Here is a 16344-nt window from a genome sequence, read left to right as displayed (position 1 = left end):
AACTGAAATAGAAGTGCCCCCCCTGGTGGTGGCCAAGGCAGGCGACCAAAAAGTATGGCCAGAAAGCAACTTGCCTGACTTGGCACAATCTCTAGAATCCAGTTTGTGCTCTTGAATAAATAAGATATCAATGGAGCCCCCAGTAACACCTAGATGAAGCTGATCCCGGACGGGACTCTACGGCGATGATGTGGGACGGCACCTAGGCCCTGTATGTTCCAACTAATAATCCTCATCAAAGGGAGGATGTAGAGTGGAACACCTTACCCGACCTAGTAGCGGAAACAAACCCCTCAACAAGGGAAGACCTCCTGCTTGAGGAGCAAGGAATGGAACCAAGTGGTGGAAAATCAATAGGGGAAAGAACCCTGCCACCTGAAGAAGAAGCCCTGTCAACAGAATCACTGGCTCACCAAAAGTAGAGGGCACAAACTACTCCTCTAGGAAATCTGAAGCATCTACTAGGGCTAAAAATGAGTTCCTATCAATCAAGCCAGACACCGGAGTGCGAAGGATCTCTTCTGAGGGAAGAGGATCAATGGTGTAAACCATCCCTTTCCCCCTACCCAAGGGAGGAAATGAGGACTGCTCTTGATCCTGTGTCTGCCCAGCTGCGGAGACCTCTACTGCCTCAAGGAGAGTGTCTGGCACCGCTGGTTCTAGGGAAGAAGCTGTAACCGAGGAGGAGGTTGAAGCTGAAGCGTCTCGGACTATGCGAGGTAAGACTGGAGGGACAGCCCGAGGTGAAGCAGAGTCCACTAGTGTATCCTCATGAACTGAAGGAGGGATCTGCACACGAACCGGAACCCAGTGGTATGCGTCGAGTGCCCCTGAGGTAGAAGGTCGTGAGGCACCTGACGTAGAAGGTGACAGTATCAAAGGAGCGCTCAGTGGAGGAGCACTCTGGCAAGTAGGAGCTATACCACCATCCTGAGGAGGACCGCCATGTGGAGGTTGAGGAGCAGGTGCTGGACCCGTACCACCCCTCTATCGAGGCCGAGGAGCAGGTGTTGGACTTGCACCACCACCATCCCGAGGAGGACCGCCATGCGGAGGTCGAGGAGGAGGTGCTGGACCTGTATCACCCCCTGTCGAGGCCGAGGAGCAGGTGCTGGACCTGTACCACCCCCTTGTCGAAGCCATGGGACAGTAGCTGTACCAGAGGGCTTCTTGGGCCTTTTCTTCTTCCTAGGGCAATCCTTGGCAAAGTGTCCAATGGTCCTGCATATCCAGCACTGGTCCTGTCTGCCTGTAATCTCTACTCTTTGGTGAAAAAAGGAACCATCCAGGTGCTGGATCATAACATGGTCCATCGTGAGGTTAGGATTCTTACAGAGGACCCTAACTCTAGGTACCCCATCAGCCTTGGTTGCCTCTGCTGCAGTCAATGGCAACCCAGGGAGGGGTGGGATCTGAGCAACCGCACCGAAATGCTCCCCAATAACAGAGAGAAGTCGAAGGTAAACCTGGGGAAGCCCGGGAAATCTAATGAAGAGTGAAAAGATTTGCTTATCTACCTCCACTGGGTCGAAACCAATATCAAAGGCGTCAAAGAAGATCTTCCTATGTCCTTGGTGTAAAAACTCAGCTTTGAGCACAGTGCTCGTAGCCTTTGGAGTGTCAAAAACAACCTGGAAAAAACCTCGTCTCAGAAGACGAACATCTAACAATCGTGGAGTGAGGTCTGGGGGGAGAGCCGCAAGCATCCAGTTTCTGGCTTGGGATTTGGAAGGGTGAGACCCGAAGATGCGTGCGAGCAACGTGGTAGAGCATTCGACGGAATATCCATCACCAATCGAGGTGAGGAGGCCGACTCGGACATTTTTGGGGCTTCTTCCGCTCCAAAAAACGCTGCAAGAGAAGGAAGAGGGGAGAGACAGGAAGAAATAAGAAAAATGCCGAGGGTAGGGAGCGGGGTAGAAGGAGGGCTGAGGCAGAAGCGGGGGGAGGGAGCAGGGTAGAGTGAGCGGGGGAGCGAGGAAGGGGAAGCGGGCTGAGAGGGGAGGGAGCAGCTGAGCGGGAGAGGGTAGAAGGAGGTAGAGGAGAAGGAAGTAGAGGCGGGGGCAGGGAGCGGGTAGAGGGGAAGGGTGTAGAGGCGGGGGGAAGGGGTAGGGGCGGGAGAAGGGTAGGGGGAGGGTAGAGGTGGGGGGAAGGGGTAGAGGCGGAAGAAGGGTAGGGGGAGGGAAGAGGCGGGGGAGAGGGGAGCAGGGTAGAGGGAGCAAGGGAGAGGTAGAGGCGGGGGCAAGGGTAGAGGTGGGGGTGAGGGGAGCGGGGTAGAGGGAGCGGGGAAGCAGGGTAGAGGGAGCGGGGGAGCAGGGCAGGGAGGAGCGGGCTGAGAGGGGAGGGGGCGGGCTGAGAGGGAGAGGAGGGGAGCGGGCAGTGGGCTAAGAGGTGAGGGGGCGGGCTGAGAGGGAGAGAAGTGGGAGGAAGGGAGAGGCTGAGGGCGGGGGAGGGGGAGCGGCTGAGGCAGAGGGAGGGGGCTGAGGGAGGGGCTGAAGGAGAGGGGGCAGCAAGGGAGCAGGGAGGAGCAGCAGCTAGCTAGAGACCACTTTGTATATATTCTGAAGAGACCATTTTGAAAAAATCTTTTGAAATCATTCAATGCCTATTCTTTATCTTGAATTTTTAAAAATCTCAGGCTTATGAGTGTGGGTGATGTTTCAGGTGAGAAAATCACATTTATTACAGGCCAAACGTTCACAAAAGAAGCCACAGAAGATTCTGCTTTGTGGATGGCGACGGGACATTGAGGATATGATAAAGGTGAGCATTGCTTCTGACTCTACATCTTCCGTGCGCTCATCCCTTCCCCACATCTGCTGCAGGTGCAAAGAAGGTCTCTACCAAAAGTTGTTATTCCTCCAACTGTCCCTGAGAAGGTTCTTTTCTGTGGTTGGCGTCGGGACATTCATGATATGATCAAGGTGACTGGAAGATTCCTTGCAGAATACTACTGCTGGATGCCTTCAAATCGTGTTAATGTCTAGATGTCACTAAGTCTCGCTGCTGACAGATGACATGAGCTTCTGATGGACTCTTAATGTGTTCCATAAAATGTGAGAAATTGATAGTGACCTTGAGAGCCACTGGAAATAAGTGCAATTGCAGGGATTTGGATTGAAGATTGTCAGTTTGTTATAGTAGATTAATGTTAAGGCAATTTTTTGACTTTATTTAGTTACATTTGACCAATTCAGACATATGCTTCACTTCAATAATTTCTTAGCCATGTTGTAACAGGTTTTGGATGCTTTCCTTGCACCTGGATCAGAGCTTTGGATTTTCAGTGATGTTCCAGAGAGTGATAGAGAGAAGAAACTGCTTTATGGAAATTTAGATCCAAAAAGTTTAGAAAATATAGAACTTGTCCACCGGGAGGGAAATACAGTTATTCGGCGGCATCTAGAAAGTCTTCCTCTGGAAGAATTTGATTCTGTGAGCTTATAACTTCACTCTCCTTGTGTCATTTTCATAAGTGCAATTGTTATAAACATTGTTACTGCATGTGGTCTTTTTTTATAACTGCCTATCAGTTGATATAGGATGGAAGATGATTTGATCTCACCTCTATTCCAATTGCACAACATAAGTCTAGCTGCAAGTAGTGTACCTAGAATATCTAATCAATTTTATTGTGGTTCGCAGGCACACTTGCTATTATTTATGGTTTCCATGAACTGGGAATTATTCTTAAGTTTGAATTTGTTGGTTTGTGGCAGATATTGATTTTGGCAGATGAAAAATTAGAGGACACTGTTGTAAATGCAGACTCTAGTTCTCTTGCAACTCTGCTTTTGATTCGGGACATACAGGTTTTGTGCCGTTTTTCTCATAAAAAGAATGGAACAGCATTTTGTTTTATTTTTTGTCAAAAAGGGGTACTTCTACTATATTACGAAATACAATGAAACCCAGGAGACCCCTAATGACTACAAGACAACAATGGCATAGCCAGTTAGGAATCTGAAATGGCCATGACTGACACGTCCCAGCACTCCTGAAACCCCTGATCTGCAAACAAACCACACACAACATCAAATCTGAGCAGGCTGCTCACCACCCAACCATGACATCTACGGGATGTGATCCCGAATCAGAAGATGTCCCCTCCGAGCCACGAGCTGAGCTACTGGCACGAACTCCCAATCAGATCCAAACCAGCCTGGTGTCCCATACCACCAGGTGGCGCTGTGAAGCCCTGGATCTGCCACTGGGCCTTGGGCTACGCTAAGATGCAGGCGCGTGTCCGCGACTCAATGCAGGATCAGACCTAGCACCTGGGAATGAGACTTGCTCCCAACTGCACACTGAGAACTGAACCCCCTGGGCCTCTTTTATAGACTTGGGCCCCGGCGCCAAAAATAGCGAAGACCTATAAATAGTTCGTACCCTTGCCACTCAACCCGAGAATCAAGCCTGCCTAGCTCTAAGCCTCCCCAGGCTAACCTGAGCTAGTCTTGTGTACCTAGTACACGTCAGATACCAATCCGTGCACATGACATACTCCCCCTCCTCTAAGAACTCACTCCTGAGTTCGCTAAAAAATCGGGAAATGTTCTTTGGAGGTTTTGTAATGTCTCCCATGTTGCATCCTCCTCAACACAATCCTTCCACTTAATCTTGTATTCCGTGATAGTACGATTATGAATCTGTCTTTCACGAAATTCAAGAATACACTCAGGTTCGTGAGGAATAAAAGTCAAATCCGTAACTTCTATAATCTCATGAGGAGAAACAAGTTGATCATCTGCACCCAATACTTCTTTCAGTCGACTGACATGAAAGACTGGATGTACTTTAACATCAGGAGGCAATTCTAGTCCATATGCAATTGGTCCAATTCTTTTAATGACCTTGAAAGGACCACAGTATCTGGGGGATAATTTCGGAACCAAACCAGTACTTAGGCTTTTAGATTCCTTAGGAATTCGCAAATATACCATCGTTCCTTCATAGAACTCTCTAGGTGAACGATGTCTATTAGCATAAAATCTGTCCCGATCTTGGGCACTTCTAATAGACTCCTTGGCAAACTGCAACATTTCCTGCATATCTAGCAAGAAGTTCTTAGCAGCATCATTTTGAATCCCTTTTAATCCAACCATAACTGGTGACTTAGGTTGAAACCCGTACATAAGCATAAAAGGACTATAACCCGTACTAGAATGCTTTGCACTGTTGTAAGCAAATTCAATCATAGGTAGATAATCTTCCCATGAAGACTGTCTCTTAGATACATATGCCCGAAGCATGTCTTCAACCAACTGGTTGACCTTCTCTGTACTGCCATCGGATTGTGCATGATCCGAGGAACTCATACTTAGAGTAGTTTCCAACTTCTCAAATACAAGTGTCCAAAAGTTACTTGTAAACTTTGAGTCCCTGTCACTGACTATGTCAGATGGCAAACCATACAGCTTAAACAAGTGGTCCACAAACTCGTGGGCCAGTTGAACAGCTGAAATAGTTGTTCTAGTAGGTAAGAATCTAGCCATTTTTGTCAAACGGTCGACTATGACCCAAATGGAGTCATGACCCTTGCGCGTTCGAGGCAAACCAGTAATAAAATCCATGGAAATACTTTCCCATTTATTACCGAGAATCTGTAATGGCTGTAATAAGCCCGCGCTTCTAAGGCGTTCTGCCTTAGTAACCTAACAAACCCGGCAACCTACTACATAGTTCTCTATAAATGCACGCATCTTAGGCCAATAAAAGGTATGCTTCACAAGAGACAGAGTCCTATGTATACCCGGACGTCCAGCACTAGGAGCATCATGACACTCCCAGAGAATCTTGGATTTAAGGTCCAGAACATCAGGCACACAAATATTTTCATTCCGGAACAGCAAGCCGTTCCTAATCATCCACTGACCTCCCTCCGCCTGTACCATAGGTGGCACAATCCCTGAGTCCTGGTCAACCATGGAGCTCCCATCCTGGACTCTCTGCCAATAAGAACTGAAATGACTATCAGTTGTGTATAGCCCTCTCAAGGATTGAAATAGGTCTGAGGATATTTCCGTAAATGACAAAGCATTTACAAACTTAACTCGACTTAAGGCATCCGCCACACTATTCAGGGAACCCTTACGATAACATATTTCGAAATCAAAATCCTGCATTAATTCTGCCCATCTAGCTTTCCTTCCTCTCAATTCTAATCCATCACACACATACTTAATTGACTGATGATCAGTCAATACAAGGAACTTCGAACCATACAAGTAGTGTCTCCAAACCTTAAGAGCATACACTACAGCATAAAGTTCCTTCTCGAGTGTGGGCCAACGATATTGAGTGTCGTCGAGCTTCTTACTCTCGAAAGCTACAGGTCTGCCCTCTTGGAATAGAGCTGCCCCAATCGCATAATCACTCGCATCGGCCTCTAAAACATAAGGCCGGGTAGGATCGGGTAATGCAAGAACGGGTGCTTCCTTGATAGAAAACTTCAAGGTTTCAAAAGCCTTGTTCATTGCATCATTCCGAGAGATCGGCTGGGTAGACCTGCGTCCACGACCTTTCAATATGTTTGTCAGGGGTGCCGTAATATGTGAATAATCACGCACAGACTTTCGAAGAAATACCGTAAATCCTAGGAAAGAACGAAGTTGTTTCACAGTCTGAGGGATAGGCCATTCTAAAACCTTCTGGATACGATCCAGATCAATGCTAATACCTTCAGAAGAAATCTTGTGTCCTAAGTAAATGATCTCCTTCATAAAGAAGTCACATTTACTCATCTTGGCATAAAGCTTATGCTGTCTTAGAACGACTAAGACAACCCGGAGGTGTCCTATGTGATCCTCAAGCGTTTTACTATATACCAAGATGTCATCTAAGAACACTACAACAAATTTGCCCAGAAAATCCCTGAACAAATCGTTCATCATCTGCTGGAAAGTAGCAGGAGCATTGGTAAAACCAAAAGGTAATACGAGGAACTCGTAATGACCATACCTAGTCCGGAATGCGGTCCTATCTATGTGTTTAGCATAGATACGGATTTGGTGATAACCCGTACGCAAATCAATCTTAGTGAAATACTTCGCTCCGGCCAAACGGTCTATCAAATCATCGGAACGAGGTAAAGGATAGCGGTTCTTAATTGTGACTTCATTTAATCGTTTATAATCTATACACATTCTCCAGAAAGAATCTTTCTTCTTTCTTAAGAGGACAGGTGCACCCCAAGGTGATTTACTTGGGCGGATATAGCCCATATTCAGGTAATCCTGTAGCTGGGTAGCTAACTCATCCTCCTCTACCTGGCTCATCCTATAAGGTGGTACACTGATAGGTTGAGCCCCTGGGACTAAGTCTATGCGATGATCTACTGCCCGTTCTGGAGGTAAACCTTCCGGCAGTTGAGCTGGGAATACGTCCTTAAAATTATCTAACAGCATTCTCAATTCACGGTGTTCAAACACACTTAATTCATTCTTGTTAATTACAGAAACAACAAATGAAGAAAGTGGAATCAAAACACACTGATAGACATCATAATGAGAATTGTTTAATATATTCCGAAGCTGCATCGCAGATACAATAGGCCCCTGAGAAGAGGGAATTTTATCACACTGAATACAAAATTGGGTGTCCTTATCTACAAAAGAAAGCGTATGCTCCGTCCATCCGATCTGAATATTGTGGGTTTTAAACCACTCTATCCCGATCAACAAGTCTACATGCTCCAGATGCATAACATAACATGTAAGAGCTCCCGTGTAGGCCTGAATCCGGATAGGAAGCGCTTCAACCTTGCGATCCCAAAACTGCTTCCCAGCTGGAAGCTGCACCTCATAGGTGTGGTCGCTAGGTACTATGGACAGCCCCATCTTCTGCACAAATTTGTAATTAACAAAATTGTGAGAGCTGCCCGGATCAAAGAGAATGTGAACCTGTTGGTCCATAACTTCTCCATAAACTCGGAAAAGATCATGGGAACCAAACAACGAAGTATTGAAAGTACAATTACAAGAGAGTGGGCAGGTAATGACGTTTACTGAAATACCTGTCATCGTGACTTGGTTCGCTCCCTTGGCTGCGGTACGTGGACCCGCCTGGAGCTTCGGTCCTAGCACTTACTTTTGGTTCTTGCACTTAGGACACTCATTCTTTGTGTGGCCCCGCTCCTCGCAATAGAAGCATCGTCCTTCTTTCTTGAGCCTCAGAGTGCGGGGGCGTTGTCCGTAGACTTCGTCTCCCCAATACTAGTCGTATGCTGAAAGAACTTGCGTTTGTTCTTTCCACTCGTGTCGGTAACTGTGGTTGCTTTGGTACCGGCCATGGTATCATCGTATATGCGTGCATAAGTCATGGCCTCCTGCAACATTGTGCATTTGTTGCTCTTTATCTGCAACTTGTAGGAGTCTGGCAAACCATCCACGAAGAAACCTAACAAGGTCACTGGATCCATCTTAGTGGCCCTGGTTTGCAGATCCCGAAATCTTTGAAGATAAACTTCAAAGGTCAAGTTTAATTTTGACATATCGAGGGCTTTGAGCTTGCCAACAATATCGTAATCATCCTCCTTCTTCAGGAACTCCTTCCTGAAGACCCCTTCAAAATATGTCCATGTATCGGGCTTAGGCTGGAGTTCCTTCCACCACAGTAATGCTTTACCTGACATGAACCCCGCTGCAAGCTGGATCTTCTTCTCATCTGGGTATGGGTGGAACTGGAAGTGTACCTGCCACTTGTGTAACCAAGTGTCAATTACTTCCTTCGTTCTAGACTTTTGGTCGCCCGGAAAAGGGTCTGGAGTTATATTCGGGCCTAGCACTGAAGCCATGGCATCCACATGCGTGAGTGCCTGCACAGTGCTAGCCAGAAGGGTGAGAGTTGCTTGAATCCCTTGGAGTTGCTGTGTCAGCCCCGTTTGATTTGCATTGACCTGCTCAAATTTTCCATCTAGAGCAGTCGTAAATTCACTGAAGGCCTTTTTGGTTATCAGGTCATCATAGAGACCCTGATCCTTCTCTCCCACAGAAGTGTAATCCAAATCCTGCTCTCCCATGGTGAACTCGGGATTTGCAGCATCAGACATAACTGAAATATGATTTGAATACGAACTGAGAGAAATAACTGACTGAACCGAAGCGAAAAGGAGAATGGAGCAGAGGAAAACCGTCCCAAGAGATACCGTCGGAAAGAGATGCTGGAAACTGGCGAACCAGAAGCCCACGAATCCCGAGACCTCGCTGAACCTGCTACCGGATGTACGTGCGAAATCCTGCAGCAAACGTGCTGCTGACGTGGCTGTACGGTTTGCTGACGGAGGCCGTACAGGTGCTGACGTGGCTGTACGGCGTCCGTACAGTCTGCAGGTACCGGCTCGAAGCAAGAGGTGCTGATGCAGGCAGGGTTCGCTGCTGCAGGTACTGTACGGATGGCGATGGCTGACGCAAGCAGTGTACGGCTGCTGACGCAGGCTGGCGCAGATTGTACGGTGCAGTTGCAGATCCGTACGGTGCTGATGTAGAGCCGTATGGATGGCGATGGCTGACGTAGGCAGCGTACAGTGGCTGAAGCAGGCTGGCGCAGGTACGAACAGGCTGAAGCAGGCTGGCGCAGGCAGGCACGCGACGCGAGGAGTAGCTTCAAGGCACTAGGCAAGGCTGTGGGTAGGCTGGTACCCTGCCCCATCTATATAGGGAGCAGGGCAGCCTTATTTGGAAGCCCTGCTTCCAAAAAAGGCCAAGCCCCCCCAGCTTTGGAGGGGGTGCTTTTTTCGAAAAAAGCACCCTCTACGCAGGCTGTTCACAGCCTGTTCGCTGCCCTTTGAGCCTCTCCTTGCACCCGCCTGTTTCCGTACTGCCCTGGGCGTCACCTCTACGCCTCCCTCGCAGCCTTTTCGCCTCTCTCTCCTACCTTTCTGCTCTCTCTCCAGCTTCCTACAGCCTTCTCTCACAGGCTCTTTCAGGAATCTCGAAATCTCTCCCTCCTTTCTTCTTCCTTTTCCCTCACATCTGTCCACCCTTGCTAACCCAGGTACCCAGCAGAAAACGCAGCAACAGATTTTGAAATTTAGGGCATACCTGGAGGAAAAATCCGTCAAAAATTCCCGCATCAGAAGTTCCTACCTCAGGAGCTGGCTCTGATACCAACTGACACGTCCCAGCACTCCTGAAACCCATGATCTGCAAACAAACCACACACAACATCAGATCTGAGCAGGCTGCTCACCACCCAACCATGACATCTACGGGATGTGATCCCGAATCAGAAGATGTCCCCTCCAAGCCACGAGCTGAGCTACTGGCACGAACTCCCAATCAGATCCAAACCAGCGTGGTGTCCCATACCACCAGGTGGCGCTGTGAAGCCCTGGATCTACCACTGGGCCTTGGGCTACACTAAGATGCAGGCGCGCGTCCGCGACTCAATCCAGGATCAGACCTAGCACCTGGGAACGAGACTTGCTCCCAACTGCACACTGAGAACTGAACCCCCTGGGCCTCTAGACTTGGGCCCCGGCGCCAAAAATAGCGAAGACCTATAAATAGTTCGTACCCTTGCCACTCAACTCGAGAATCAAGCCTGCCTAGCTCTAAGCCTCCCCAGGCTAACCTGAGCTAGTCCTGTGTACCTAGTACACGTCAGATATACCAATCCGTGCACATGACAATGACGGAGTGGTGGGAAAAATAGACCATGTTCCCATTCCCTCGAGAAAGAAGTGTGACAAGCCTCAATTGTGCATGAGGATCCCTGGATTCTAGCCCGTGTAGCCATGAGGGTGTGGACAATGTCCAGCCAAATAATGAATATACTCTGCACTGGAAATATCTGTGTCTCCTCAATAGCCTCTGTGCATCTCACTAAATCTGCCATGGCGATGATCTCCGTTGCTGAGTCTATGAACCCGAGTAGGGAGAGAACTCAGAGGCTAGAAGCGAGGCTAAGTCAGGCAAGCTATCAACCCTCAAGTCACTATAGCAAGGTCAATCTGCCTCCTCTGGATCAGAAGAAGTATGGCATGCCAAATCTTTTGGGCCTCTCCGCACTCCAAATGCCTGGCATCTGGGCCAACTCCACTCCGAAAATTTCCCTCCACTGGCTAACAGGGAGAGCTGAATGTAGGAAAAGCCAAAGATGTGTTTTTCCTGAATGAGCTCCACAGCCTCCTCTTAAATTGTCTGAATCTGAGGATTAAGTCAAAATCCTGTCACCTAGAAGTCCTTGATTTGTGATCATCTAGCATTCTGACTGTATAGTCAAAGAATGCAATGGACCGATTAGGTGAATCCTTGTCTGTCCATTTCCAATCACTTGGATTTAGCCAAGATGCTGAATAGGACATCATCTGTAAAGCCAAAGTCTCAAAGGCTCATTGGAAAGCAAAGACGGATGCAGGCTTATGTATCAACGGCCCACCTCTAGTTGGCCTGCATCTTTGGATACAATATGCAAAAAAATCCTTCCATTGCTGCCTGCCTGGAAGGAAGCCTCTGACCACCACCTTCCCTAGTAGGTATCTTCACTGAATATTTAGGTCAAGGATATCTATTCCTCCCTTCTCTTTGGGTACGATGATGGTTTGCCAAGTGACTCTAGCTCTAGAGTCAACAGTGCCATTGCTAACTGACCATAATAAGTTCTGAACTAGGTGCCTAATCTGATCAACACAAGCATGTGAATAGCACCAGCGGGAGGCAATGTACCAAGCCGAGACTACAAGTTTCTGGTTGACCACAAAGGCCCTAGAAGCCAGATCAAGATGCCACAGCTCTAGTACAGTAATACTCTCCAGAATGGGGGCAAAGTACTGTTGAAGCTGAAATTCCCACACCCACCTGGCATCCAAGGTATCTAGTTGTGGAGCCTCTCTAAATCCATGTAAAAGCAATCTCTGTCCCCTATCTTGGAGTGCCTAGTCACTGATCCAAAATCCTACAGATTTGTGTCAGTTGATGAGGGCTCCCACAGCCAAGCAAACGGAGGTTCCTAAGGGAAGACTCTAAATACGCAGCTGTGTCATCTGCAAGCCAGTCAGGTTTTGTCCCTTTTCTGCAAAAAATAAAATGGCTGGTCACGAAAGGCAGTCAGTTTGTGTTTATTTTTCAGTGAAAGTCTCACCTTTTATAGAAGTTATTGCGTAAGCGGTTCCTTTAGTGTGTTGTCCTTTTCCTGCATGTGTGGTCTCTGACTCTCTTACCTTCTTCTTGTGGTCAGTTGTTTATGTAAAGTGCATTTGTTGTTCTTTTGCTTTTTTGTAACCTACAGTCACAATAGCAGGGCTTAGCAAGTCATACCTGTCCTTTATCAGTGCAGACTAAAGCTATCCAAGCAGGCACTATAGCTTTCCTTTATCATCATTGTGTGCATCCAGGCCTTGTTTCTTTGTCCATGCTACCATATCGTCTACATTCCATAATCTGTTAGAAAGGTCTATTTTCAGAATTAAAAAGGGGTATCCCTCCATTTAATAATTAATTACCAATGACTGGGAATCAATGTGTTTCTAACAGCGAAGTTGAGAGTCTCCAATTTCAATCTAATGTGTCTTGTGACCTTGCCCATTGCATATAGTGGCTGCTGATTTATTTTAATATCAAGGTCAGCACAATAAAGTGTAGCATGTCTTTTCATGTCAAACATGTCATTACACTTTCATTGTGTTGAAGAGTCTAGCACTCATCCCTTTACTTTTTCATACAGCTTACAACCATAAACTTTTTACATAATAGCGTTCTATCTTTGTGTAGTTGCTTCCATATTGTCCTGACTATTCATTGTATCTATAACCTATTCCACCATAGAAGTTCTGAATCCTCCACACTTGGCATGCACTGCGTGTATGCCTCTTCAAAGTAGACTGTGCAGCAGTTATCAACAGTTCATATGCAGTACTGAGAACTGAGGAGTCGCGCAACAATCACCATGCCAAGAAGCGCGCTACGAGCGGCAGGTGAACATTGGAGATCGTTGAATCTGACGGAGGAGATAGACTGTGTTGACACTACCGCCACATAAGAAAGATAGAAGATTGTTCATCGTGCTGCACCTCGCCACAACAGAAAGGAACGTTGTGTTCTCTGTTTTACAGGACGGACTGCAAACTGAACGGACTACTTACGTAACGGAAGTAGAAATGCATCGAATTAGGTCTGTTGGTCCTGGCGGATCATGGATATAACCAGGTATCAAGAACACCAGCACTACGAGCAAATTAGGGCATGCATTTCATTGTGTTGAACAGTAGAAAAAGAACAATAGTCATTGAGCAGACAGTTTGACATCATCAGCAACATCTCAATGCAGGACAACTTCACTTGCTCGTGGAGAGGCTAAAAAGTTAAGGGGAGAGAAGTGGCTCTGATACCACATGTTGCAACATCTCAATGCAGGATAACTTCACTTGCTCGTGGAGAGGCTAAAAAGTAAAGGGCAGAGAAGTGGCTCTGATAGCACATGTTGGAACATGGTGGAGAGAGAAAAGGTGGGTGGAAGATGGACACAATGCGGAGGCAAGAGACGGAGACATTATCTAATATACACACAAGTGGGCAAGTGGCCACCTAAGGACACATGCACATCCACACACTTAGGGACACACATACTAGGACTCAAATACTCACACTAGGCCTAGTTCCCACAACTGAGCTCCAAAATACCCCAACACTCATTAAATCTCTTTCAGCAGTTGTGCATGGGCTTAGTAAAAATCAGGACCTCCTTGGACAAGTCTTTGTTTTTCTCGTTAATGCACAACAGAAAATTTTCTTCAATGTTAAGAAGAACATTATTAAACTACAAATTTTTAGCCACCCAAATGTCCCAAATTGCATAAGCTATGACTGGATTCAAGTACTCCTTCTTTACCTTGAAGACATCACCCAAAAGAATGGCCTTCCAACTCCCCTAGCTGAATATGACCAATCTTCCAGACTCTTTTGACATGTGTGCAAGCAACAAACAAGTCAAAGATATCCTTGTTATGACCTAGGCATCTTTTGCACATATTATCCCATTTGCCTATTCTTTCCCTTTGCAGTTGGTCCAGATGGCTTTGCAGTTGGTCCAAACCTAGGCATCTACCATCCCCTTTTCCTATTCTTTCCCTTTGCAGTTGGTCCAAATGGCTTTGTGAAGGATCAGCCTTAGTAAAGTAGACATCTTACCTAGAATGGTTTTCAGCCAAACCTTTGAGAAATCGTTTTTCTAGCACTGTGTACTGTCAATAACTTTCCATCTTCAATTCAAAACCTTGGATACCTGAGCAATCTCAGATTTAGAGGTTGGTATAGGGAAGAAAGAAAGAAGAGCCTACTCAATGGAATTCTTTGTTGTACACTAGGTAATTACTCTCTTTCCATTGGATATTACCAGCCCATAGAGGTCATCACTACTGGCTAGAGAGCCCAAACTGACTCCTTATTTCAGGCCAGACTTTCCACTTGAGCTCCTCTTTTTTCCACAATGACCCTAACTTTGTAACCCTGTTTTAAGTAAGCTGGCCTTGAAGTTCATTGTCACTAAGAGTGTTCTCGTTGAAGGTGGATGAAGCCCAAATGGAGTCAATACTCATGAAGGCTCCTTTTCTTGAAAAGATTATATGACTTTTCATGGCTTGAAAAGAAGACCACGGGGTTCCCCATAGGGGACTACCATTGGAAGAGCAGGGTTCAAGGTTGCAAAGTGCTGAAAGCAAAGGATATCTCTTCCACTTTGGAGTTCTCAAAGGTTTTTTTCCCCAAGAAAGAGATTTCTATTAAGTAAGAGAAAAAATCCGCGAGAGCAAGCTCAAAGCGGAATACATCATGAAATCATGAGGTTAAACAAACCCCCTCAAAGTGAGGTGGAAAACAACCAAGGCCGAGGCTGAAAGTGCCACCTCAACCCTGTAGGAGTCTCAGAGAAGAAAGGAGAATCCTTCCATTCCCTGAAGAAAGAAGCCCTCCTTGCACGGGAGTCTCCTTGCATACTCGTCCATACAGCCATCAAGGTATGTATGGTGTCTATCCAGATACTAGCCAATGTGTGCAAGGGATGAACCTGAGTTCCCTCCAATGCCTCTGTGCATCTAGCTCTCCAAATATGCTAGGCTGCTATGCTCGCTAGAATCTCCCAAGAGGTATCCATAGAGGCATGTACAGCTGCAAAAGGAAGGTGTGGTATTACATCCAAAGAACAGGACTCAACCTGATGACGTCGAATCGAAATGGCCCGAGAGGAGTCAAGTCTCTCATAGAATACCTAAGGCTCTGTAAGAGAAAGCCAAGCCACTGAGCTTCATGTCATAAAGAATGGGGAGTGGGCAAAGTGATTGAAAATCCTGGCTACCCCCCAACTCCTCCTCTGGGAAATCTGAAGCATTTGCCAGAGTTGAAAATGAGTTTGTGTGAAGCAAGCCAGACACCGGAGTGCGAAGGATCCCTTTTGAGGGAAGAAGATCAATAGTGTAAACCATTTCCTTCTCCCTATCGAAGGGAGGAAGTGAGGATTCCTCTCGATCCTATGTCTACATAGCCGCGGAGACCTCTACTACCTCGAGGAGAGTGTCTGGCACCGCTGGTTCTAGGGGAGAAGCTGCAACCGGGAATGAGGTCGAAGCTGAAGCGTCTCGGACTGTGTGAGGTGAGACTAGAGGGACAGCCCGAGGTGAAGCTGAGTCCACTAGTGTATCCTCGTGAACTGAAGGAGGAATTTGCACATGAACTGGAACCCATTGGTAGGCGGCGGGTGCCCTTGTAGGTCGTGAGGCACTTGAGGTAGAAGGTGGCGGTACCAAAGGAGCGCTCAATGGAGGAGCACTCTCGCGAGTAGGAGCTATACCACCATCCTGAGGAGGACCGCCCTGTGGAGGTTGAGGAGCAGGTGCTGGACCTGTACCACCTTTTGTCGAGGCCGAGGAGTAGGTGCTAGACTTGTGCCACCCCTCTGTTGAGGCCATGGGGCGGCAGCTGTACGATGGGCCTTTTCTTCGTCCTGGGGCCAAATCCGTGGCAAAGTGTCCAATGGTCGTGCATATCCTGCACTGGTCCAGCCTACCTGTAATCTCGTGGTCCATCGTGAGGTTCATAACATGGTCCATCGTGAGGTTCGGATCCTTATGGAGGACCCTAACTCTAGGTACCCCATCAGCCTTGGTTGCCTCTGCTGCAGTCAATGGCAACCCAGGGAGAGGTGGGATCTTAGCAACCATGTCGAAATGCTCCCCAATAATAGAAAGAAGTCGATGGTATACCTGGGGAAGCCCGGAAAATCTGATGAAGAGCGAAAAGATTTCCTTATCTGCCTCCACTGGGTCGAAACCAATATCACAGGTGTCAAAAGAGATCTTCCTGTGTCCTAGGTGTAAAAACTCAGCTTTGAGCACTGTGCTCGCAGCCTCTGGAG

At 47.2% G+C, this 16344-nt stretch overlaps 2 protein-coding genes across 2 annotated transcripts in view; one reads left to right on the top strand and one right to left on the bottom strand.

Annotated features, from left to right (window-relative positions):
- LOC147905438 (uncharacterized) overlaps positions 1 to 13853 on the bottom strand; it is a 115477-nt gene extending 101624 nt beyond the window's left edge. Inside the window, exon 1 of the mRNA XM_087372573.1 lies at positions 13837 to 13853. The gene's annotated coding sequence lies outside the window, so the exon portion shown is untranslated. The remainder of the gene's footprint in view (positions 1 to 13836) is intronic.
- Positions 1 to 16344, top strand: part of LOC147905437 (putative ion channel POLLUX) — a 95354-nt gene that overhangs the window by 63318 nt on the left and 15692 nt on the right. The window contains 4 exon segments of the mRNA XM_087372553.1: positions 2665 to 2814; positions 2817 to 2924; positions 3241 to 3435; positions 3720 to 3812. Coding sequence (XP_087228679.1) covers positions 2665 to 2814; positions 2817 to 2924; positions 3241 to 3435; positions 3720 to 3812 — 546 coding nt within the window.

Source organism: Dipteris shenzhenensis, chromosome 1, assembly GCF_047967505.1.
Source record: "Dipteris shenzhenensis isolate YYH24624 ecotype China chromosome 1, Dip_SZ_1.0, whole genome shotgun sequence".
Lineage (NCBI taxonomy): Eukaryota > Viridiplantae > Streptophyta > Polypodiopsida > Gleicheniales > Dipteridaceae > Dipteris > Dipteris shenzhenensis.
Note: the sequence above shows the minus strand (reverse complement) of the source record. Positions and strands in the feature narration are given on the sequence as shown.